Source organism: Tigriopus californicus, chromosome 8, assembly GCF_007210705.1.
Source record: "Tigriopus californicus strain San Diego chromosome 8, Tcal_SD_v2.1, whole genome shotgun sequence".
NCBI lineage: Eukaryota > Metazoa > Arthropoda > Copepoda > Harpacticoida > Harpacticidae > Tigriopus > Tigriopus californicus.
In genome coordinates this window covers 13,009,775-13,034,624 of record NC_081447.1, presented here as the reverse complement: position 1 = coordinate 13,034,624, position 24,850 = coordinate 13,009,775, and the positions used below count along the sequence as shown (strand labels likewise).

The 24,850-nt window shown below is 47.3% G+C and overlaps 1 protein-coding gene across 6 annotated transcripts; it reads left to right on the top strand.

The window, feature by feature from the left end:
• Positions 1 to 236: 236 nt before the first annotated feature.
• On the top strand, positions 237 to 24,137 carry LOC131885250 (dystonin-like). 6 transcript variants are annotated; one of them, XM_059233211.1, is made up of 20 exons: positions 237 to 5,462; positions 5,928 to 6,074; positions 6,148 to 6,570; positions 6,647 to 13,674; positions 13,943 to 16,309; positions 16,534 to 16,584; positions 16,981 to 17,058; positions 17,249 to 17,293; positions 17,972 to 18,034; positions 18,118 to 18,643; positions 18,718 to 18,835; positions 19,337 to 19,492; positions 19,932 to 20,074; positions 20,520 to 20,899; positions 21,038 to 21,172; positions 21,311 to 21,352; positions 21,442 to 21,684; positions 21,903 to 21,974; positions 22,222 to 22,269; positions 22,438 to 24,137. In XM_059233211.1, the coding sequence occupies exons 1-20, from the start codon at positions 258 to 260 to the stop codon at positions 22,670 to 22,672; spliced, it is 17,505 nt and encodes a 5,834-aa protein (XP_059089194.1). In that variant the 5' UTR covers positions 237 to 257; the 3' UTR covers positions 22,673 to 24,137. The 6 variants fall into 6 exon arrangements, with proteins under 6 accessions (XP_059089194.1, XP_059089195.1, XP_059089196.1 ...); XM_059233212.1 differs by lacking the exons at positions 21,311 to 21,352; positions 21,442 to 21,684 and adding an exon at positions 13,783 to 13,794; XM_059233213.1 differs by lacking the exons at positions 21,311 to 21,352; positions 21,442 to 21,684; positions 21,903 to 21,974 and adding an exon at positions 13,783 to 13,794.
• The last annotated feature ends 713 nt before the right edge of the window (positions 24,138 to 24,850 follow it).

Genomic DNA, 24,850 nt, shown 5'->3' with positions numbered 1-24,850 from the left:
TCGATCTTGACCGGGCTGTGAAGGAAGGCTGGGTTGATCCTCAACTCGCTGATCTTCTCGGCTCCAACTGTGGTGTGTTCGACCCGAGCACCGGGCGACAACTGCAGTTGATCGAGGCCATCGATCAAGGGCTTTTTGACTCGTCCCGTGGCGTCTTCATTGACCCGAACACGGGCGAAGCTGTCTCGGTGGAAGAGGCAGTCAAGCTAGGCCTGATTTTGCAAGAGAAGGTAAGCCATTGTCAGACTATTGTCGCCATGTCTGCTGAACATCCAACGCTTGTGGCGGCCATTCGCCAAGGCCAATTGAACCCCCGTACAGGCCAATTCAAGCACCAGGGTAGGACCTTGTCTTTGAGCGAGACCTTGAAGCAAGATCTTATCGATACGGAGTCTCATTTAACGGAGGGCATGTCTTTGAGCGACGCCCTAGGGCAAGGCCTGATCGATAGCCGCTCCGGCAAATTTGTGGACCGGTACTCCGGCCATTGTGTGCCACTGTCAGAAGCTATTCAAAGAGGCCTTTTAGATCCCAATCGCCTTGAGATATTTGACACGAAGTCGCAACAAAAGATAACTCTGCAATCCGCTCTGAACTCCAATGTTATCATTGAGGCGAATGGCAAGTACCACACTGGGAAGATCGAATTGCCTCTAAATGAAGCGGCTAAGAAGAACTTCATTTACAATCCATTGACACTGAAAGAATGCGACGATTACGAGCTGTTGCAAGAAGAAAATGCCTCAATCAAGGACCCCATAAACAACACTTCCATGAGTCTCTTGGATGCTGTTGGAGCTGGGATCCTGGATGTTGATCTTCAATCGATCAAAGACACTCGTCGCGATCAATACGTGAATTTGGCAGAGGCCTTGAAGACGGATATTGTTGATCCCAAGCGATTCGAGTTCCTAGATACCGCCTCAGGGGACAAAATTCCGTTGTCCGAGGCTGTGAAAAAGGGATACTTGACCACCGTGGCCCAAAAATCCATTTTTGACATTGACGGAATCAAGGATCAGAGCACTGGTGATTTCATTAGTTTCAACATCGCTCTCGATAAAGGTGTGATCGATAAAGTCAGTGGCAAGGTTGTGGACCAAAGAACCAAGCACAAACTTGGATTCTCCGAAGCTGCTCAAAAGGGATTGATCCAGGATCAGCTTCTTGACATGTTAAAACGCCCCATTGGAATTAAGAATGCGAGCGGAAAAGAGGGTTCTCTACTTGAGGCTGTCACCGACGGAAAAGTTGATCCCAACTCGGGACTCATCATTGACACTACCACCACCAAAACGATTCCCTTGGAACAAGCTATTCAAAAGGGAGTCATCACTGCGTTGGGCGCGGCCGTCCTGAAAAGTTTATTGAATATCACTGTCACAACAGCTACAGTGACTCAAACAGTTCGAAGATCTGTTCAAATATCGTCTGGCGATGTCCATGAAGGTGGACTTCTCTTTGATGACGCTATGAGGCACGGTTGGATTGATGAAGCCAAGGGTTTATTTAATCACCCTGAAAGTGGAAAGATGCCCATTGAAGAGGCGCTCAGCTTGGGATTGTTGCAGATGACATCGTCGTCGTCTAGCTCCACGTCCATGAGAAAGTCCTCCCAGATGTCCTCCTCGAGCTACTCCCAACATAGCTCAAGTCGGTCGTCACCGATCAAAGAACATCGCTCCGATGAGTCCTCGCCACGGGATTCTAGAGGCCAATCTCCAGACAAGTTTGGCCGAAAAGAGTCCGTGACTTCATCTCGAAAGACATCAACTTCTAGCAATGGAAGTAGCTCCCTGAGGAGATCGGTGAATCCGCCTAAAAGTGGGACCACTCAAACGAGGAAAGACTCAAGAGTGGAGGGTCTTGATACTGCTTTTGAGGGCACCGAGGTCTCGTCAACGACTACGTTTTCGGCCTTCAAATCAAGTAGCGTGTACCAATCGAGTATGGATTGTGAATCCACCAATGGATCCACGCGAGACTTGAGCGTTCCATCCTTCACACTAAAAGATGCCATTGACGATGGTTTATTGGATGGTGCAAAAGGATTGTTTAAAGTGCCAAACTCGGAAAGCACCATTAATTTCAAAGAAAGTGTCGAAATGGGCTACATCAGATCAAGGTCGGCCTCGGTGGTGCTCACTGAAATGGAGCAGCCTCCAATGAATTTAAAGAAGGCTCTAGAGCGCGATTTTATGGATGATTTTGGCGTAACTAAGGATGGTAGACGTACGTACACCATTCAACAGGCTATGAGGACAGGGAGGATAAAAAACATCAAGACCTCTTCCCAACGGAGCTCTTCAAGAGCCTCAATTGCCTCTGAGATCGACACTGGAGACGATTACATCGACATTCAGCAACGAATCAGGTTCAAGAAGAATACTGGAGCCTTCGAGGTTCACCCCGACCTTACTCCAGCGGACCTCTTGCAAGCTCTTCAAGAAGACAAATTGAGACCCCATGATATTATGGTACGTTGCCCAACGAAAGAGAACACTTCTTTGAATATTCTCGAGGCAATTCGAGCAGGATATATTGACAAAAATACTGGAGAGTATACGACGAACAAAGGCAAGAAGCACAACATTGTCGATGCCATCAAGTTTGGTTACATTACCTTCATGGGCATTCCAAACAAGACTTCGCCGTCCACCGAACAACAAAACATTGTCGCCCCGTCCAAACAGGGAATTCGGGATGGAACCATTCATGCTCGAGTGGTTCAGAGTGGTGTGACAACGACCAGGATTTCGTCCTTCATGGTTGAGGTACCGGGAACCGACGAGGAAATTACTTTGGATGAGGCTGTCAGTCGTGGATTGGTTAGTGAGGAAACGGCCAAGCTTTACAAGGAAGAGGTCACCACAGATTCTCAAGTAGAATCTGTTGTGGTTCTCATAACGAATCCCGAAACTGGCGAAGAAATTCCGAGCGATGAGGCTGTGGCCAAAGGCATTGTAACCCAAGAGGAGGTGGAAGAATTTCTTCATATGCAAGACCACCAGGCTACTTCGGTCTCCGAGGTTCGACGAGGTTCCAAAGCCATTGGCAAAGTGGAAGCTGGAAAGATCCAATCAACATTAACCAAGAGACCTAGTAGCCCCAGTAAAGATCACTCTAGGCCCTCGTCAGCTGCCTCAAGAGAACCTCAACGGAGTCTTTCTCGTTCGTCATCTCGGCGAACAACTCCATCCAGGAGTTCACCTTACGAAGAGCCGTCGAAACCCGCCTCTAAAACACCCTCTACCAGATCAACACCTTCAAGATCTGTGCCCATTTCGAAGGAAAGCTCCCCTACGAAGTCATCTCGAGAGCCTTCATTTCCAATTTCTCCTGAGAAGGATAAGGTTTTCAAAAAGCCTGCACCCCCAGGTCGTGAAACCAATGGTTCTGGTCCTGGAAGATCTATTCCAGTTACGAAGGAGACCCTCCCTACTAATGGAACAACCGCAACCAATGGCGTGCCCAAGACTAAACCAACCTCAAGACTTCCGAGGAGATCGCCTTCACCGCCCAAACCTGGATCACCCGTAAAAGAGTCGAGACCATCTTCAGTAGGCAAGCCCTCTACTTTACCAACGAAGGAGACTGGTGCTCCAAAGAGACCCACGTCCTTGGGATCACCTACAAAAGATAAGCCTTTCCACAAGAGCCCGTTTTCTTCTCGGCGCGAGTCGCCCAAATCCCCGACAAAGAGTTTCTCACCAGCTCTATCGAGGTCCTCCTCTCAAAGGGCTAAAACAAGGAAGACGTCGTCGTCTTCTTCCAACTCCTCCTCTGGCAGCTCATCAGACGAAGATAAAGACCAATACCGCACGGAAATGACCATAGATCTGGACAAGCAGATCGACAAGGAGGATTATGCGTCAATTACTCGGACCGAGAGTGCTTCTCACACCGTGCGGACACAAATTGTAAACTTGAAACCTGGCTATGCTCTCTCAACTTTGGATAATGTCCGCAATTTAGCCACTGGTGAGACCATGTCAATCTATGAAGCCAAACTTCGAGGAATCGCGTCAGACGTCCGAGATGATAAATCCGAGTATGTGACTCAACAAGTCCGGGTCTTCGTTAACGAGGCCATCAATAAAGGACTCATCAACTTTACATCAGGCACTTTCACGCACCCAATTTCAGGCGAGCCTATGCCCATTGGAGATGCCATTCGCCAAGGTCTTTTGATCACCAATTTGAAGGACGATAAAACAACTGAAGTTTCCTACTTCAACAAAGAAGCTCAAACAATCTCTCTGGGCGATGCTTTCCAACATTGCTTTGATTTGAAGACTAAGAAATTCCACAAATCTGCCTCCCAAGAGAAGGTTACGCTAACCCAGGCAGTCGATGAGGAATGGATCAACGGCCAAGATGTGATCTTTGACGTGTCTTCAAATTCTCAGACTACGCTCAAAGAAGCTCTAGACACTGGAGTCATCAATGGTAAGACTTGCGAGTACACTGTCAAGACCACAAAAGAGAAGTTCTTCATTCTTGAGGCAGCTCAGAAAGGTTTGGTGGCCGTCTTCCCGGAAGCTGAGCCTGAACTTGAATTGGCTGATGTTACATACACTCTACAAGAGACGTTTGACAATGGAGTCTTTGATAAAAGGACCAATCTGTTCATGGAAGTCGTCAACCAAAAGGAGATCACCATTATCCAAGCCTTGCGTGTTGGACTTATCGATTTCCGATCTGCTGAAGTTCGAAACACCAAGAGTGACGACACCTTGAATCTCTATGAAGCCATTGAGGAAGGGGTCATCAATAAGAAATCTGGCAAGTTTGTTAACCTCAAGACCCAGACCGAAATGACACTCTTTGAAGCCTATGAACAAGGGTTTATTGTTGCTTTGGAACGCCAAGGCTCTCCATTTGAGTGCATCACCTTGTGGGATGCCATAGATCGAAACCAGCTGGATACCCAAACTGGCATGTTCTATTCCGTTCACGAAGAAAATAAGAAGATGACCCTAGAGGAGGCCGTCTATCGGAAGTACATCGACAAGAAATCAGCCTTTGTCAAGGACACTTGGAAACGCAAATATTGCAGTCTGTCCGAGGCGTCACGGAAGAACGTCATCAAAGACGGTCGTGTCATGAACACAACCACAGGCAAGTACCTATCTGTCCAAGAAGCCATCGATCTCGAAATTATCGTTCGCGATATTCGACATCTGTCTTTGATCGAGATTCTCGACTTTGGCATGTACCAGCCTCACAGCGGTCAATTGATCATGCCTGGGTTCGACCGTCAAATAACATTACGCGAAGCTATAGAATTCCGTCTCATCGACCATCAGAAAACGATTGTGAAGAACCAGAAATCCCAACGATACATTAGCACCCTCGAGGCCCTCCGCTCGGGTGACATTGATGGCAACACCGGCATGTACGGTTCCATGAACTTGCTCGAAGCCCGCTCCAAGGGCTACCTCCTAACCAATGATGCTATGGTATGTCGAGACCACGGACGTGTTGGAGCCGATTTTCTTTGCTGCTCCCAGGCCGTACTAACGCTACAGTACTTGCATCTAACTATGCATCCAGATTTTGTTCCTCGCTTCTTTATGGCTCTTTCAAGACTAACCGAGCTAATTTTTCTTCAGCTTTTCATTGATGAATAACCATACATGATATATTTTGGTTTCATTACAATTGATCATTCATGCATGTGATCAATGTCATTTGCTTTATGTTTGGTAACCTAGTAGATCTTTATTTTTTCAGAATATTTACCGATTTCTTGTTTTCAGGACGACCCGATCCATCATATTTTAACTAATCACAACTGCTCGCTTTTGTTCCAAAGTTGAAGTTCACCTGTTTTTTTTTACTACATATTCTGCATGCTCCCTAATGCTCTCTTAATCGAGCTTGGAGCCAGTCGCTAATATTGTTATTTTTACAACGCTTTACAGAAAGCCGTTCAAGAGAAATTCCGCCAAGCTGGCGAGAATTTGGATGATTTGAACTCATGGTTGGACAAGATTGAGCGAGAGATCGCTGGACAAGAGGCCTTGAGCGAAGATGTGACCAATTTGAAGAGTCAGATCAAGACCATGAAGGTTAGTTAGTCTGCTCATAGGACGATTTGAATCGATTTTGTGACCTTATATCATGATTGTTCCAATCACACAGGTCATCAAGGATGATGTGGACGACCACAACCGACCAGTCAACAATACTATTGACATTATTGTTGAACTGGTTGAGACCGGATCTGACGTGCTCAGCTCTGCCGAACTCAACCAACTCCAAACCGAGGGCAAGCGTCTCAAAGAGCGTTACACTTATGTGTCTGATAGCTCTGACAAGCTCATGAAACGAATGGCATCTGCAATGGACGAGTTGGCTAAATTCCGCGGCGAGATGGGATCTTTCCGTACCTGGTTGGAGAAGGCCTTTAAGACCCTAGAAGACAAAGAGAGACAATTGGCCAACCTGAACAAGCTCCAAGGCAACGCCGACGACATCAAGTCCTTCGTCAGTGACGTCATGACGCATGGAGCTGACCTTAAGTTCTTGACCATCTCCGGGCAAAAGTTTGTGGATTTATCCAAGGTAAGCCCATGTCAAAAGCTGAATTTCAATTCCAAATGACATACATCTCTTTCATCAATTATGTTTTGTTCCATAGGATTATGTGTCATGTTTGAACGAGTTCCGCGTGAAGCTCCGATCAAGTCACTTGAAGCAAGGGGAATCCCAAGTCTCTGACGAAGTTACTCGAGTTTCGGGTGATTATCATGAATTGTTGGAGCGTGCCAATCGCTTGGCCGACCGGTTCACTCGTGTGGGAAGCAAGCAACGGGATTACAACGATGCCGTGGACCGTGCCAAGAAATGGTTGGGACAAACAGAACCAAAGGTCTCCAAATTGTGCTCTGAACCCATCGGAGCCGAGCCTCGTGTGGTTGAAGACCAACTCAACCGATCTAAGGCTCTTCATAACGAGATCATTGCCAATCGGAAGCTCGTTGACGATGCCAAACAAGCGGCTTTTAATCTGTTGTCTTCCTTGGACGACGGTCAAATGTCTCCTCAAGAGCGAAGACAAATCGAAGTCACGCCCAATGAACTCCAAGAACGGTATGATTCGATTAATGACGCCATGGCATCTCGATGCGCCGAATTGGATAGCGCCCTTGTGCAAAGTCAAGGCGTTCAAGATGCTTTGGCTAATATTGATGGATGGTTAAATTTGGCTGATAATCAATTGAAATCCATTAATAAACCCGCCAGTCTCATTCGTGAGCGACTGGATGAACAAATCCGACAAGTTAGAATCCTCCAAGCCGACATCGACAGCCACGAGCCCTCCATTCAAAAGATGTACCAAGCCGCTCAGGATTTCGTTCAAAGCGCCAAGAACATACGCGAGTCCAAGAAGATCGAGACAAAGGTTAAGGAAGTCCAGAAGAAATTCGAGGGTCTGATCAAAACCGTCGAGAACCGGGCTATCTTCTTGGATGAGGTTTCCCGTGAGTTGGATGACTTCACCGTTCGCGTCGAGAACTTTGATGAATGGTATGTCGAGATGATTGACATCTTGGAATCGCGAGAAATGCTCGCCATGGATGCGGATGAATCTGGAGCCAAGATCGACGAAATCTCCCGACGCAAGGATCAGAAGCGACCTGATTTCGAAGATATGATGAGAATTGGCAAGAACTTGGTGTCCAAGAAGGATGTCACGGATAGCGGACCCTGCAAGGATACCCTGAAGGAGTTGGAAGAGAAGTGGAACGAACTTGGAGAAATTCTCGGAGAACGGCAAAATTTGGATCGAGCCCGAAAGCAGTCTCTGAATGCCTACGAACAGTTGAGGATGGATGTCACCCGTTGGCTTTCCAACATGGAAAGAAAGGTGGACAGTTTGGAACCCGTCGCCGTGGATTCTGACATTCTCAAGCGACAAATTGATGAAGTCAAGCCCTTGATTCAAGAACACTCCAGCTATAGCAAGACCATTGACAAGTTCAACGAGATTGCCATTCAATACGATTCCTTCCTCCGTGGAAACATGGAGAATGGATCTAGCGTGAACCGAAGAGCTAGCGTCACCCCAAGGAAGTCATCGTTGACCCCTGCTCTCTTGAGCAATTCCAGGCGGCCCTCTGCCATTTCGGGCAAGTTTGGACCAGCTGGATCTCGACGAGAGTCGGCTGCTCCCATGTTCCAAGATCAAAGCCCCGTTCAGCTTCAATTGGCCGAGGTCAACAACCGTTATGACATGATTGGAATGCGATTGAGTGATCGTGACAAGGATTTGGTCATCCGGAAAGAGGAAATCAGAATTCATTTGGACAACATCAAGAAGATTCATGCCTTTTTAGAGAAACAAGAACGTAACTTCCCCCGAGATACTGTTCCAACAGATAAGAGAGAGTCTGACAAGATGCTTCGAGTAATCAAGGGTATCCTCGATCAGCTCTATGAGAACCAACCCCTCCTCGACGAAACCAAGGTGGGTGTTAAGGATCTTCTGAAGAAAAACAGAGACGCCCCTGGAGCACCCGAATTGGAAGACCGTCTCAATGAAGTCGTCTTGCGATGGAAGGACCTTCAAGACAAATGCAAGGAGAAGGTCGATCTCTTGGACGAGCTCAAGGACTTCCACGAGTTGCACGATAGCCTCAACAACTGGCTGAACGCCAAGGGACGCATGATGAACGTACTCGGACCGATTGCTTCTGATCCTCGTTTGGTCCAAAACCAGATGAGTCAAATTGCCGTCATGAGAGAAGAATTCAATGAAAAACTTCCCCAGAAAGATCGGTTCAACGAGATTGGCGAGCTCTTGCTTCAAGACGGAGGTGATAAGCAAGTCGAAGACAAGCTGGACAACATCAACCACAAGTGGGACGACCTTTTGGCTCAACTCGAAGAACGCGAGAGGGCTCTGGATGCGTTGGCAGGTCCAACGAGGGACTTCATGAACCTCACCAACAAGCTCACTGACAATCTGGGCAAGATCAGTGATGGTCTCGACGACGTGGCTACAAGCAAGGCCGATCCTGAGCAAAAGATGAGAAGTTTGGAAGGCATCTCCAACGATTTGGACAATCAACGCCCTCTTTGGGCCGAGATCGAATCAGTCGGAGATCAGTTGATGGACATCCTCACGGATCCTGCCTCCAAATCCGAGATCAAGGGCAAGTTGGGACAAGTTGAGCGACAGTTCAATAACTGTCAAAAGAAGTTGGACAATGCCTTGGCTGAGCTTGAGAATGCTGCCCGCGAAGGTCGAGAATTCGATTCTGCTTGCGCCAATATGGAAGATATGCTCGGGCAATTTGAACACATGCTTGCCGATAAACTAGCCATATCTGCTGATAAGGAGATCCTCCGACAGCAAATCCAAGAGTATGAACCCATTTACCAAGAGATCATGGGCAAGGAACACGAAGTCATTATGATCATCAACCGGGGTCGCGACATCATAACCCGAGCAAAGAAGGGTGACACCAGGACCAAGCAAAAGCTCGAGAACATCGAAAAGACGTGGCAGAAACTTAAGAAGATCGCCCAAGACCGCCAGAAGCGTTTGAACACTGCCATGGAACATTGCAGGAAGTACAACTCCTCCTTGGATCGCTTCATCCCATGGCTGGAAAAGGCAGAGACCACCCTCGAAAGGATGGCTCCTATTAGCTTCGTCAAACCAGAGCTTCAGAAACAAGAGAAGGAGTTGCAATCCTTCAGAAACGATGTCAATCGTCATTCATCCGAGTATGAGGGGACCACGTCGGGTGGTTTCACTTTTGTGGATGCTTGTGATGTGGACAAAGAGATTGTGAAGGAAGAGTTGGCTATTCTCAAAGAGCGATGGGATAACCTGAACTTGAGTATCACTGATCGAAGCCAAGCCATTGCCGATATCTTGAACAAGTTGGGCGACTTCAACGATGACGTTAGGGATTTGGGTAACAACTTGAACCGAATGGAGGACAAGATGAAGTCTCTCGATAATGCACCTCAAGATGCCAAAACATTGGATGCCATCAAGGGTCTTTTAGAAGATGCGAATGGCTTGGACAAGCTATTTGGTAAGGTCCAGAAGAATGGGGATGACCTTATAAATGATGCCGACCACCTTGGCTCGGATGCCAGCAACATTCAAGATACTGTGGGACGACTAGGTGATCGATTGGGTGACCTTCGTGATCGTCTGGAACACAAAGCGGATGACCTTCAAAATGCAGGTCAAGCTTTGGGCGAATTCAACGACAAGATCAAGGAGCTTAACAACGCTCTGTCCATGTTGGACGATGAACTCAATAAGATGGGCCCTATTGGTCGCGATCTGGAAATCCTCAACCATCAAATGGACGAGGTCCACACATTCGTTTCCAAGATCCAACGTCATCGTATCGAAGTGGAAGATGCTGCTCATCTCGCTGATGATCTGGCATCTCGTGGGTTTACCAGTGGCCGTGAGGCCAAGGAAACCATCAATGGACTCAACCGACAATTGGAGAAGTTGGATTCTCGAGCTCACTCCCGGGAGAAGGATATTGATAGCATGATCGTCAAGGTACAAGCTTTCTATGATCTTTACTCTGGAGTCATGGGAGATATTCAAGAGGTGATCAACGAAGAGCGAGCCTTTGGAGCTATTGGTGGCGATATTGACAGCATCAAGCAACAGCAAGAGGAATTCAAGAACTTTCAGCGACGTGTGGTTGAGGCTGTGGGCAAAGAAGTCGAGAAGACCAACCGCAATGGTCAAAGCCTCATTCAATCAGCCGCCTCTGGTGTGAATACCTCTACCATAGAGCAGGATTTGGAGAAGATGAATGATCTGTGGAACAGCCTGAAACAGAACATCGCCGATCGAGATCGCAAATTAGATCAAGGTCTCTTGCAGTCTGGCAAGTTCCAAGAAGCTCTCAATGGGTTGTTGTCTTGGATGGATGAGATGGACGACATGCTGGCCAATCAGAAGCCACCTTCATCTGACTACAAGGTCATCAAGGCCCAAGTCCAAGAGCAAAAGTTTGTCGCCAAGTTATTGGGAGATCGGAAGAGTGCCATCGCTTCACTCGTGAAGATGGGCAAAGAAATTGCTGCCACTGCTGATCCTGCCGAGCGTCGAAAACTTGAGAGTGACATCAATAACCTCGAGGGTAGGTACGCCGATTTGAACAAGCGTTGCCAAGACCGAATGGATCTTCTCGAGGATGCCATGAAGATGGCCAAGGAGTACAACGACAAACTTGGACCTCTCGAGAAATGGCTGGATAAGACTGAGAAGAAAGTCAAGGATATGGAAACCGTTCCAACAGAGGAAGATCAAATCCAAAGAAGAATTCAAGAACACGATCGCCTTCACGACGATATCTTGGGCAAACAGCCATCGTTCGACGATCTGGCTGATATTGCCAGCGCCCTAATGCAAGTCGTTGGAGACGAGGATGCACAAGGATTGGCCGACAAGATCGAGGAGCTCACCAACCGTTATGGCGCTTTGGTCAATGCCTCTGACAACATCAGCCAACTCCTCAAGGACTCAATGGCCGGACTTAGGAACTTGGTCCTGGCTTACGAGGACCTCTTGTCATGGATGGAACGCATGGAACAACGCCTTTCCAAGTACAAGATTTTGTCCGTTTTCACCGACAAGCTGGTGGTTCAAATGGAAGAACTCCATGGAGTCACTGAAGAAGTGGTCTCGAAGCAGAGGAACGTTGATGAAGTTCTTCATCACGGCAATGACCTTATGAGGAACATCACAAGTGAAGAGGCCCTCCAACTCAAGGATAAATTGGACTCGCTTCAACGCAAGTACAACGACCTCGCCACCAAGGCCGCCGATCTGTTGAAGAATGCCCAAGAGATGCTGCCTTTGGTGCAGAACTTCCACCAAAACCACAACCGTTTGAACGAATGGATGACTGGAGTGGAGGGCATCTTCCAATCCTTGGACACCTACAACTTGGAAGATCAAGAGCTTGAAATCAAGCGCCTCGAGCAGGACGTCCAAGACAACCGACCTCTACTCGAGAGCATTAACATTTCTGGGCCTCAATTGTGTCAAATGTCACCTGGGGACGGTGCCCGCACCATTGAAGACCTTGTCACTCGCGACAACCGTCGTTTCGATGCCATTTGCGAACAAATTCAACGCCGTGGGGAGAGAATCCAACTTTCCAAACAACGATCATCTGAGGTTCTTGGAGACATCGATGAACTGCTCAATTGGTTCAGGGAAGTCGAAAACCAGATCCGCGAAGCCGATCCACCATCCTCTGAGCCAGATGTTATTCGTGTTCAACTGAAAGAACACAAGGCTCTCAATGACGACATCTCCAGTCAAAAGGGGCGTGTTCGTGATGTCCTGTCAAATGCCAAGAAGGTATTGCGCGAGAGTGCTCAAACCAGCGAAACTGAGCAAGTGAAGGAGAAGATGGAAGACCTCAAGGAGACGATGGACACTGTGATCGTCCTCAGCAATGATCGTCTCAGCATTCTGGAACAAGCCCTGCCTCTGGCGGAGCACTTCTACGAGACTCATAACGAGCTCAGCAATTGGCTAGATGACATTGAGAGAGAAGTGATGAATCAACTAGAACCGGGAATGCGACCCGACCAAGTCGCCAAGCAACAAGAGATCAACCGCTCGCTCATTCAATCCGTCCAAGACCACAAACCCGTCCTAGACCGTCTCAACAAGACCGGAGGTGCTCTATTGCGCTTGGTTGTCGAGGATGATGCATACAGGGTCCAAGACATCATTGAGAACGACAATCAACGTTACAATGCCATCAAAGTTGGACTCCGAGAGCGCCAACAAGCTCTGGAGGAAGCCATGCAAGAGTGCTCTCAATTCACAGACAAGTTGGATGGCATGCTCAATGCCTTGGCCAACACTGCCGATCAAGTGAACAATGCTGAGCCTATCTCGTCACATCCCGAGAAGATCCGGGAGCAGATGGACGATAACAACGCCATCATTGACGATTTGGCCAAGAAGGAGACAGCCTTCGATGCGGTTAAACAAGCTGCTGACGACATCATCCGGAAAGCACCCAACAAGAATGATCCCGCCATTAAGGACATCAAGAAGAAGTTGGACAAGCTCAACCAATTGTGGGATCAAATCCAAAAGGGAACCAAGGATCGATCTGACTCGTTGGAGGATGCCCTGGCTCTGGCTGAGAAGTTCTGGGATGAATTGCAAGCTGTCATGGCTCGTCTGCGAGAGATTCAAGATGCCCTCAACAACCAAGATCCTCCTGGTGTGGAGCCCAAGATCATTGAAGCCCAAAAGGCCGAGCTCAAGAACATCAAGCGAGAAATCGACAACACCAAGCCCGGGGTTGATGACTGCCGACAGACTGGCAAGAACCTTATCAAAATGGTGGGCGATGCCGAGCGACCTGAGCTTCGTCGTCATATTGATGATATGGATCAAGCTTGGGACAACATCACATCGATGTTCGCCAGAAGGGAGCAGAACCTGTTGGAGGCCATGGAAAAGGCCATGGAGTTCCACGAAACATTGCAAAGTTTGTTGGAGTTCTTGGCCAAGGCTGAAAGAAAGTTCGACAATCTTGGTCCCATTGGTTCCGATATCGACCAAGTTAAGAAGCAGATCGCCCAACTCAAGGCCTTTAAGGATGAGGTCGACCCATGGATGATCAAGGTCGAGGCATTAAACAGGTGAGCCTAATGTCTCCCATGAAAAACATGCAAAAGATGACTTTACAGTATTTTTGACTCGTTGATTCAACTTGATTACATTTCTTATCCTTTCATTGCCACGTGAAGGAGCCTTCGGAGGCAAGTACACGCTTGAAGTAGTGTGGCTTTGTACAAATGCTTTTCACCTGTGTCGACTAGATGAGACAATCGATTCAGATGAATACTTTCACATCCTGGGCCCTAAAAATGTTATTTAATTCGTTCGTTTTCGTTCTCAACTTTTCAGACAAGCTCACGACCTCACCGACAAGACCGATCCTGGCCAAGCTCGATCCATTAAGGAACCTTTGGCTGATGTCAATAAGCGATGGGACGAGCTCAACAAGGGCATCAGCAACCGTCAGAAGGACTTGGAGAATGCTCTCCTTCGATTGGGACAATTCCAACATGCTCTCAACGAGCTTCTCATTTGGATTGAGCGTACCGACAAAACTCTGGATTCTCTGAAGCCCGTATTTGGTGACCCGCAGGTGATCGAGGTGGAATTGGCCAAACTGAAGGTCATGGTCAACGATATTCAAGCCCATCAATCCAGTGTGGACACTTTGAACGATGCTGGACGACAGATCATCGAGTCTGACCAAGGTTCTCGCGAGGCATCCAACACGCAACAAAAGCTGAATGAATTGAACACCAAGTGGAACAACCTCCTAGGTAAGGCCGAAGGTCGTCAATTGGAGCTCGAGGATGCACTCCGTGAAGCCCAAGCATTCAATCAAGAGATCCAAGACATGCTCTTATGGCTGAACGATGTGGACGCAGCCCTCTCTCAATCCAAACCCGTGGGAGGTCTTCCCGAAACTGCCAAGGACCAATTGGAGCGTTTCATGGAGGTATTCAGAGATCTAGAATCGACTGGCCCCAAGGTCGAGGCTCTGCTCGCTCGTGGTAATGACTATCTCAAGAAGTCCAGAGATGGATCCGCCACCAACTTGCAAAACAATCTCCGAACCTTGAAGTCGCGATGGGAGAACATTCTTTCTCGAGCCAACGACAAGAAGATCAAGCTTGAGATCGCTCTGAAGGAAGCCACGGAGTTCCATGAAGCTCTTCAAGCCTTCATCGATTGGTTGACTAGTGCTGAGAAGCGATTGAGCAGCCTCAAACCCGTGTCGCGCATCCTTGAAACCATCAAGATCCAAATCGAAGAACACAAGGAGTTCCAAAACGAAGTCTCCTCTCAACGCGAGACCATGTTGTCTTTGGACAAGAAGGGAACTCACTTGAAGTACTTCTCTCAAAAGCAAGACGTCATTCTCATCAAGAATCTCTTAGTGAGCGTCCAAAACCGTTGGGAAAAGGTTGTGTCCAAATCTGCCGAGCGCACTCGCGCTTTGGATTATGGATACAAAGAGGCCAAGGAGTTCCACGACGCTTGGGATCATATGTGCACTTGGTTGGATGAGGCCGAGACCAGGATGGGCGATTTGGGATCCCAAAACAAGAACGATCCCATCAAGATCAAGAAGGAAATCGAGCGTCACAAGCAGTTCCAGAAGGAGCTTAGTGCCAAGCAGCCCATGTATGATTCCACCATGAAGAACGGGAAGCAACTCAAGGACAAGGCACCCAAGACCGACGAGCCGGTCATCAAGAGCATGCTGATCGAACTGAAGGAGAAGTGGCTCAAGGTATGCAACTTGTCTGTGGAGAAGCAGAGGAAACTCGAAGAGGCCCTCCTGTTCTCGGGTCAATTCAAGGATGCTCTCAAGGCTCTTATGGATTGGCTCAAGGACATGGAGATGGCTCTCGACAACAAGACTCCAGTTCATGGTGATCTCGACACCGTGATTGGTCTTGTTGAGAAGCACAAGAACTTTGAGCAAGAGTTGAATGGACGCTCCGAACAAGTTGATTCTCTCAAGCGAACCGCCGAAGACCTCCTTGAAACCGCTGAACGCGAAGATGCAGTCAAGATCCGTGCTCAAGTCACCGAGTTGACCAACAAGTGGGAGAATGTCTGGTCGCTGAGCAAGAACAAGACCAAACGTCTCGAAGACGCCCTCAAACAGGCTGAGGAGCTCCACAAGTCCGTGAACATGCTCTTGGAGTGGCTTTCGGATGCTGAAATGAAACTCCGATTCTCCGGACCTTTACCCGAGGACGAAGATGAGGTCGAAAGACAGATCCGCGAGCACGAGAAGTTCATGGCCGAGCTCAAGGAGAAAGAGAAGGACAAGGACTACACGCTCAAACTAGCCCAAGAGATCTTGGCCAAGTGTCATCCTGACGCCGTGAACGTGATCAAGCACTGGATCACCATCATCCAGTCGCGTTGGGACGAAGTGGCTTCTTGGGCTCTCCAACGCAAGGACAAGCTCGACGACCATTTGAAACAGCTCAAGGACATCCTCGCCCTCTTGGACGAGCTCATGCAATGGCTCATAGGAAAGGAGAACGTCCTCACCGACCTCGAACGCGAGCCTCTACCGGATGATTTGGAGATCATCCGACAACTCATCGATGAGCATCAATCGTTCATGGATGGATTATCCACACGTCAACCCGAGATCGACTCCGTGTGCAAGCCGATGAGACCCAAATCCACAGCTCCTTCCAGCCGCCGACCATCGCGAATGAGCAAGGCCCCTGGGTAAGCAATTGTTCGCCTCCATTCGCCCTCTCGCGTTTGGGTTTGGTTGGTTTCAGTTCATTGTAAACCAAGAACAATGCAGCGTAGAACATAGAAGTAGTAGATAAACATTAGACTAGTGAGTTGTTTGCACACGTTTTCTAAATTGCACCTCTTATTTTCTTTCCTCCCTCCTTACCTCCTGTCGTTGCCGTTTTGTGTTTGTGTTTTGCTCATGAATTCAGACGAGAATCCCGAGAACATTCGCCCGATTTTGATCCCTCGCGTAGACCAAGGTATTGTGACATCGCAATTGGTGCTCCTCCATTATTCTGTCTTTAACGACCATTAACTCTAGCTTAAGGCCAGTGTTTTATACTTAGTGTTAGGTTCGATTCTTTCATCTAATCCCATTTAACCCGAGTGGTTTTTTTTCTTTTTTTTTTTCTTTCATTCACGGTCAGACATAATTTGCCGGCTTATCCATCGGATCTCATGGCTGCAAGGTAGTTGATAGTTTTGAATACATTTGTACAGTCATATGTGTGAATGAATATGTTCGTTGGTGCTGTAGAGTGTAGAGGTCGTCATGTTTATGTATATTTTTGTTCTCGGCTATGTTGGATTTTTCCACTTTGTTTTTGTTTTGGTCGTTAATTGGCTCTTTTTGTTCCATTTTGCCCCCAATTTAGCCATTGGATCGACAGAGAGTGGAGCTCGCCCTCACGGGATTACCCTAAACCCTGGCTTGATTACTTATATGAGCAAAGGTGCTATTAATACTATTGATCTCAATCACTTTGATGGCGCTAACAGCAAAGAGAGTAGTAGAATTTTTTTCGAGTTGATTTACCACTAACCCTTGATGATCTTGGAAAAGGAATTCATAAAACGAACACACTTGATATGTTCTACCCAAACCAAAAAGTCTAACGTTCCCAATCTCCCCGTTCTCTCCAGCTCAATTCCCATCAGAGATGATATCTACGGAGGTCGTAGAACAAGGTTCGAAAACATACCTTTTGAAAGTAAACAGTAATCGTTAACCCTCAAAGAAAGACTTGCTTGAAAAAAAAAACAATAATCTTACCCGACAAGCCCTTGTAACGGCTATCCCGAAAAAAAAAACCAAGTCACATTACTCACCATTGAACTTAATCGCTATTAAACCTAATCAATTGGCAATATCAGGTCCCCTGTAGCAACAAATGGGCATGACTCACTAAACAGCTCATCCTCTGACTGCTCCTCTACTCTACCTACTATTACTACCCATTGACCTCTAAATGCTTGAACTCTGGAATGAACAACTACCACTGAACCCTAGACACTAAAACGCCATACTCACCTTCCAACTGATCCAACCGTCCGTCCCTGTCTGTCGATATCCATGTCCAAGTCCACTACACTCGTCCAACCACTTGACTTATCAAAGCATTGTTTTATGTTATTCCTTTTGTGTTTTTCGTCCGTTCGACCTGTTTCCGGTTTCTTAGGGTGACAGTCTGTCCGTTTTTTTTGTTAGCTCATCTGAGGTGGTTTCACTTGTCTTTAGTTGAATTTTATGTCGTGTCCTTGTGTCTCCTTCTTCTCACTGACATTTTCCTCCGAGTTGACTAATGCCTCTGACTTGAATTGCGTCTAGAGTTCTTGGAGTCTAACTTGATCTGTCTGGATTTTCAGCCGAATCAGCCCTGGAGATCGGGCCACGCCTGATCGTCGACCCAGGTTTGACCGGAAGGGAAGGTAAGCATCGGAAGTCTCAATTAGGTGCAATCATTTCGAGCTCGTACTATAATCTCAACATCTCAATCGTTTGTTTTTTGAAGCCGTGCTAGTGTGAGCTATGACCAAGGCATAAAGAATCCTCGAGCCAAGGCTCTGTGGGACAAATGGCGTCATGTGTGGATGATGGCTTGGGAACGCGACCGCAGACTCAAGGAGAAGTTGAGCTACCTCCAAGAGTTGGAGAACGTGAAGAACTTCAACTGGGAAGAATGGAGGAAGCGCTTCCTGAAGTTCCACAACAACAAGAAGTCCCGTGTGACCGATCTGATGAGGAAGTTGGACGAGGATGTTGACGGTTTCTTGGCTCGCGACGAGTTCGTCGAGGGCATCCTCAAGAACAAGTTCCCCTCATCTCGCTTGGAGATGAATGCCGTGGCCGATAAGTTCGATCACGGCGAGGGTATGATTGATTGGAGGGAGTTCATGGCTGCCCTTCGACCGGATTGGGAGGACCGTGGTCCTCTGACCGACACCGAGCGGATCGATGACGAAATCAACCGTCAAGTGTCCTCTTGCACGTGTAGACAGAAGTTCAAGGTGTTCCAAGTGGGAGAAGGAAAATACCGGGTAGGTTTCAAATATGGCTAAAGGCAGTAATAAAAAAAATCGTTTTCTGAAATTTTGAAACTTTCCACTTCCAGTTTGGCGAGTCTCAAAAGCTTCGGTTGGTCCGCATCCTCCGATCTACTGTCATGGTCCGTGTTGGCGGCGGTTGGGTCGCTTTGGATGAATTCCTGGTCAAGAATGATCCTTGTCGAGGTAAGTTTCCGCCATAGTGCTCTCATGGACACACGATTCCATCTGACATGAAACACGAAAACACAAACTCCACCTCTTACGCGTGACAGTCACCAAGTTTTGACCTTCAGCAAAGAAGTACAGAACCAAAATCGGGTCCCATTTACATAGATCATTCCGAGCCCGAGGAAAGAGCAATGGCCCGGATAGAAGCGGCTAGACTCACCCGACTCATAATCAACCATGCCAGAAGGGCATCTCGGCGGGCATCAGTGCGTAAAACCTCGGATTTCGCCCCATCCTATGCCTTCATGCCTTTCTCCTATAATCAAGGGCCCCAACCGCCCCAACCGCCCCCGCCTCCAGCCCCTCCTGCCCCTCCTTCAACCTCGTTCTAACTAACTTCCCCTTGTAACCGTCGATCTCGTGTTAATTGTCAGTACTAACAATCGTCGCTCTTTCTCTCTCTCTCTCTCTCTCATTCTTCATTCTCCATCCTCCAATCTCCTTGACACTTTCAAGTGGTGATCCACAACCTGCCCAATTTGGAGACTCCTGATGAGCATGAGTGGTGGTGTCCTTTTGGGATACAAGTGGAGATCATCCGCATGAACTCCACAGGTTCTTTATCCGGTGGCAATGAATCGCGAAAGGCCAGCACTAATAGCAGAAAAAGTTGTAAGAACAACCTCTTGATTGAGTGTAGTTGTGATTACCTCTGGCGCATTTTGTTTCCTAGTCGTAAATCCACACCCACTTTCAGTTTGTAGATGATTGCTTGTTTCCATCCTGAGTTCGTAGAAAACGTATACTTTAGACCTCACCGGGGCCTTGGTAAATAAAGATCAATTTCTCAACTCGATTTCCAAGGTCCCTTTCATGTCGCAGGGAATTTCTATAGAGCTGCCACCATCATTTCCAAACACTGCATGCATTTCTTTTGGTCAACCCATCGAGTTATCCACCATTTTCGCAGTAAATTGGTTTAATGACGCCTCGAGTGGATTTGTGTTCCATTAACCGGTTTTTCGTTGCTATTTTTATTTTTTTTTTGTTTCCTGTTCCAACTAATCCTCGTCCTGGACTCACATCCCCATCCTGGTTTTTTTTTTTTCAGCCAAGGGCCGAACCAATGTGGAACTCCGGGAACAATTCACCCTTGCTTCGGGCGTGTCTCAGAGTATGACGCCCTTCAAGAGCAGGGCTTCAGTGTCTGGAGCTTCTGGTCAACGACCAAGCGTCTCTGGACCCATCACGAAGGTAACCACAACTAGGTCGCTTTCATTTTGAATACCTTCTTCTTTTCGCGTGAACCCATCCTTCCCAATTACCCTCAGTGTATCACAAAACAGAACACCAAAACACAAGAGTAACTTATCGATTAGACGATTCAAAAATGAAATGGATCCTTGAAGCTTTCTTTTGTTTCACTCGTTAGCCCATGACATCTTGGAAGCTTTGCTACCAATTTTTGAGAGCATTCGCCAACAACAGATGCTGCCGGTTCAAAATGGTCTGGGAAACTGCCATACGGGAAACAATGTGTTCTTCTTGCCTTCACGGAAGCATTCGGTCAACATTCCAATGGTACACATGTGTGCACACCCTTGGAGTGTTTTGTTAAAGATCCCAACTAACCCCACGCTCGCGCTTGATCATATCTAACTTCGAGATAACAGAATCGTCAATCATGGATCCTTTCCAGATCAAAGAGAAATCCGAAAGAAGTTTGCCAATGCAAGGCACCCGCCAATCCTTTGATGCGGGTGGTGCCAGCTACGCCGATGACACCATGGCGTTCCAATCTCGGCGCTCATCTGCCATGCCAAGTGGATCCCGCAACGGGTCCCGGCCTCCATCTCGAACCGGCTCAAACATGTCCCTGAATTCGGATGACTCGCCTCGTGGAACTTCCGTCCGGCGATCGTCGAGTATGCGCTCGGGTGGGCGTGTTTCCTCGCTCCGCCCCAACCCGGTGGGTTTTGGCTCATCGGCGCCGCGGAAGGCCTCCTCTCCGATGACCAATGGGAATCGGATGAGGACCAATAGCAACTCGTCCACCGATCGAACCCCGATGTCTGCCAGGTAAGAGGACACTGCAATGAAACGTGCCTGCGTGCACGAGTAACCCTGGTCCGACTTGGTTCATCTTGACCGACGACTAGTTTGTTAACCCCGACTCCACCTCGACACACTCTTATTCCCACTCTAACTCCGATTTAGGGTACGATCCAAGTCGTATATAACCCCTCGGCCGAGTCCGCTAATCAAGACCGCCTCCGCCACTAACATTCCCGTCTTCGTGGGCTGCTATTCATCCAGAGATAATTTGTCGTCGGCAAACACGACACCGCTAAGGTAGCTACTAAACCTTATTAATACTCTATATAATCAATTGGACCAAGACTTGAGCCAACTCTCCTTGAGCCAACTCGACAATCATCCTCCTCTTCTCTCTCTCTCTCTCTCTCAATCATTCATTCCCACCCGCAAAAGCATCACGGAAGATCTGTTAGGCCATCAAATGGGCAAAAAGAGGTAGCTTTTAACATGCATTTCACACTAACTTGAAGTATCGTACGCTCAAACCCTTGGAGGTAGTGACAGACAATCTGTAATCCATGTAGGTCGTTCATCCCTCGCTATGCGGGCTATCCGTCCTCTGCCGGACGATCCACGGTTCAGCGAAGCATTTCGGTCACCGCCGATTTGGCCGAGTTGACTGAAGCCAATTTGGCGGCCGAATGCGGTGATGAGACGTACGACGAGGCCGAGGAGGACAATCTCTCGGGCATTCTCGAGACCCAATCCGAAACGGGCCTCGTCGTCACGCCTTACACCAATAAACGCATTTATCGCCAGGCCCCAAGGTACACACTCGACCACATCCTAGTCGTTGTGCGTGTGGCATGTTATTTGAGCCTTTAAAAAAATGCAACCTTCGACCTTCGTAAATTGCGGTCCCTTTTCTTTAGTGTGGTACTTGATCCCTCGTTATTCTCCCGTGTTTGAATTATTGATCTAGTAGTCTGGTACATCTTAGTAGAGTGTTGCCACGCCCTTGATTGTCCACACCCCTATTCCACAGAACGAGATTGAGGGGTGCTAAGTCAGTGTCCAGTTTGTGTCATGCCAAACGAACCTCCTACATCACGGCCAGGTTTGTCTGTCTTGAAGAGTAATACGCCCACAACAAGCAAGCAGCACTCGCTGGTTTTGGAACACGGATCGGGCGTGCATTTTCACAGACGCTTATTGTTTTTTGTTTTTGTTTTTCACCACTTGGATTGGGCTCAACTTGATTCATGAAATTTGTTTTCGCTGCTTGGTTTATGCACTGGAATGCGGTTTGTTCATTGAAGCCATGTAATCCACTGAAACTAACTAATAATCATGTTCAATTCTAGGTCGAGGACGCCGTCGTCGTCCAGCATCCCAGTACCAATTAACCAAAGGTATCTTTAACATTTAACCATAATATCGCAAGCAAAAAAAAACGAAACACCCAACAAACAAACCATTGCTCATCCAACATTCATAACCACCTTTTTGATTGGCTTCGATTAGATTCAGCCATGGCGAAAAACACACACACGTGCTTCAACCCGCATTGTCCATTTCAGAAACCGCACTCCGTCGGGCGCGGGCGGATCTTCGGCCACCTCCGGCCGGATCCAAAGAAGTGGGAGTGGTGTAGCTTCGAATTTCGACTCTCGTCGCACCTCCAAGACCACCACGTCCTATGGCGCAGATGGGGCCCGAATCACGTCCACCACCACTACTTTCAATACGGCTGGGACGAGCTCGGCCAAATCGGAGGGCGCTTTCGGCCAACAAACGGCTACGCGGAATTGGTAGACTCTCCGGGGAAGACGTGACAAGACCATCTAGCCCTCTCGAAGAATCTCGTCTGCTCTTCGATATAAAGCAGACATGCCCCCACCCCATTCACACTCATCCCTACATAAGCACGATATATGCCTAACGTATGTCGTTTTCTAACCGACTAAAATGAAGATGATGTGCAATTGACGCTGCCATATTCAAAATCCATCCAGTATGAGAACACGAGGTGAGCGAGTCTGAGAGTGATTGATTGAGTGAGTGAGTCAGTGAGTGAATGACAAGTCACGTGAGACAGAGACGAATGGCCTGGGGTGTGGCCCAATAATTTATAATACTGTGATACTCAACAATGGTTTCCATGAAGACTTCGAGAACTATTCCTTAACACTAGAGGAGGTTCCTGACTTCAAAGTGCTGCTCAAATGAAAACACCAAATCAGCCCTGTACTAATAAAGCAACAGGAAATTCAAGTCCGAAGAGAAATCTATTACTTCGCATTATGGTCATCATCATCATCATCATCGCCGTCGCCTTCTCGCTAATCCGATTAATCCTCGTATTATTATCAGCCAATCATCATCGTCACTTCCTTGTCATCCTCTCCTCCCCTTGGATGATAGAAGAAGACAACTTCACAAACCCATACACATTCCATTATTATTAATCGTCAAAACAAGAATCTAATGGTGCTCCAAGTCCAAGTAATTACTTCAATAGTCAGTCAACAAACAACAAACCAAACCCAAATCAATCAATCAGCGTGGTTGGGGAAGAAAAGACCAGACAATCCTTCCTGTGGAACAACAATGGAACGAGCAAAAAAGACTCCTATCAAACATTGGTCGCAACATGAGCAGTGTCCATGGGTGGATTGGAGAGGGCGGGTTTTATCTCCGGACGGGTTCGGGGTATCAACACATATATAAATCGCCACCGAGGCCACCATCTTCTCGAACGTGAAGTAATCCGGACCGGTTAAATTACCCACCTCTCCAACCACTGAATTTGGACTTGAATCATTAATGGCCGCCCTCAACTCAAGCGGATGGAAGGGTCGAGACGTTTTCATTGACAGGTCGCGGTTTTGGGATCTGGTTCGAATTGAATTTTAGGTGACTATATATGTCCTTGTGTTTTCTGTCTCATTTCGACTGAATGAGAAGATCTAATATTTTCCTCGTGAGCCAAGAAATCAACGATGAATTCAGAAAATTGAAACCAGTCGAGGCAGCAGAAATGTTGGTGGATCGAGCCTTCATGATTGTAAAAGCCGACCATGCTTTTAGATGAGCCACATGAGCAATTATTGGTTCTATTTTTATATTTCGTAATTTTTGGTCCTGCTGTAGATGTGTTTCTTTGTTCTCTTCGTTCTTGTGCCGTTGTCGTATCTTGAAACCTAAAAATAACTACTTGGAATGATTAACAATGCTAAACCCGAGAATATCAATTAAAGAATAAACGTAATACAAGAAATAGTTGCTCTCCTTTATTCTCGTCTATCCCACAACCGTAGACATCAGATGGAGAAGAGGTGATTCTTGAGGAGTAGGAAAGGATCAAACAAGCACGAGTAGTTCGTAAATTTATTTCAAACCGAGACGCTTGGATTCTTTAAAAACCGGCTCGAAACGTGAATTATTGAACATCGGGATTGTTTACTCTATCACTTCTCGAAGTAAAACAGAAAACAGTTCGACGCTGTATGTACATTTGCAGAAGGTACACATTTCCACGAAATAGTCTAAGGGAGAAAACAGGTTGAAGAATCAAGAGCCTTGGAGAGGAAATACGATGCAATTCCCCTTGTCCTCTAGCATAAGTGGACACACTTCAGAGGTCCCGACAGCTTTAAGTACCATGTTCAAGATTTCTTGTTCCTAAAGAGACAAAACCTCGAATGTTATTTCACCCGTTCAGGGTTAGTTCCTATCTAACTTTATTTTCACATATTATCTGATCCACCCACGAATATGGGTTAGCGAATATTTTCATACAATATCTGATCCACCAACAAATTAGAGTTAGCGAATTTGGCCTGCCCTTGGTCTGGTAATGATCTGGAATTATGGTCAAACACTTATGCGCGGACTTCGATAGATGTAGACGGGGATTTGATACAAAAAAATGTATCTCCTAAACCGTTCACTTTATTCCAAATAAACACTTCATACGACCACAAGATCTTA

What these genes read in the sequence shown, in the direction of transcription:
- LOC131885250 (XM_059233211.1), top strand. Translation starts at nt 258, where the DNA reads ATGTCTGCTGAACATCCAACGCTTGTGGCGGCCATTCGCCAAGGCCAA. An exon ending in AGGTTTGACCGGAAGGGAAG is followed by an intron (nt 18,035 to 18,117) that starts GTAAGCATCGGA and finishes TGTTTTTTGAAG; the next exon opens with CCGTGCTAGTGTGAGCTATG. An exon ending in CAAGAATGATCCTTGTCGAG is followed by an intron (nt 18,836 to 19,336) that starts GTAAGTTTCCGC and finishes GACACTTTCAAG; the next exon opens with TGGTGATCCACAACCTGCCC.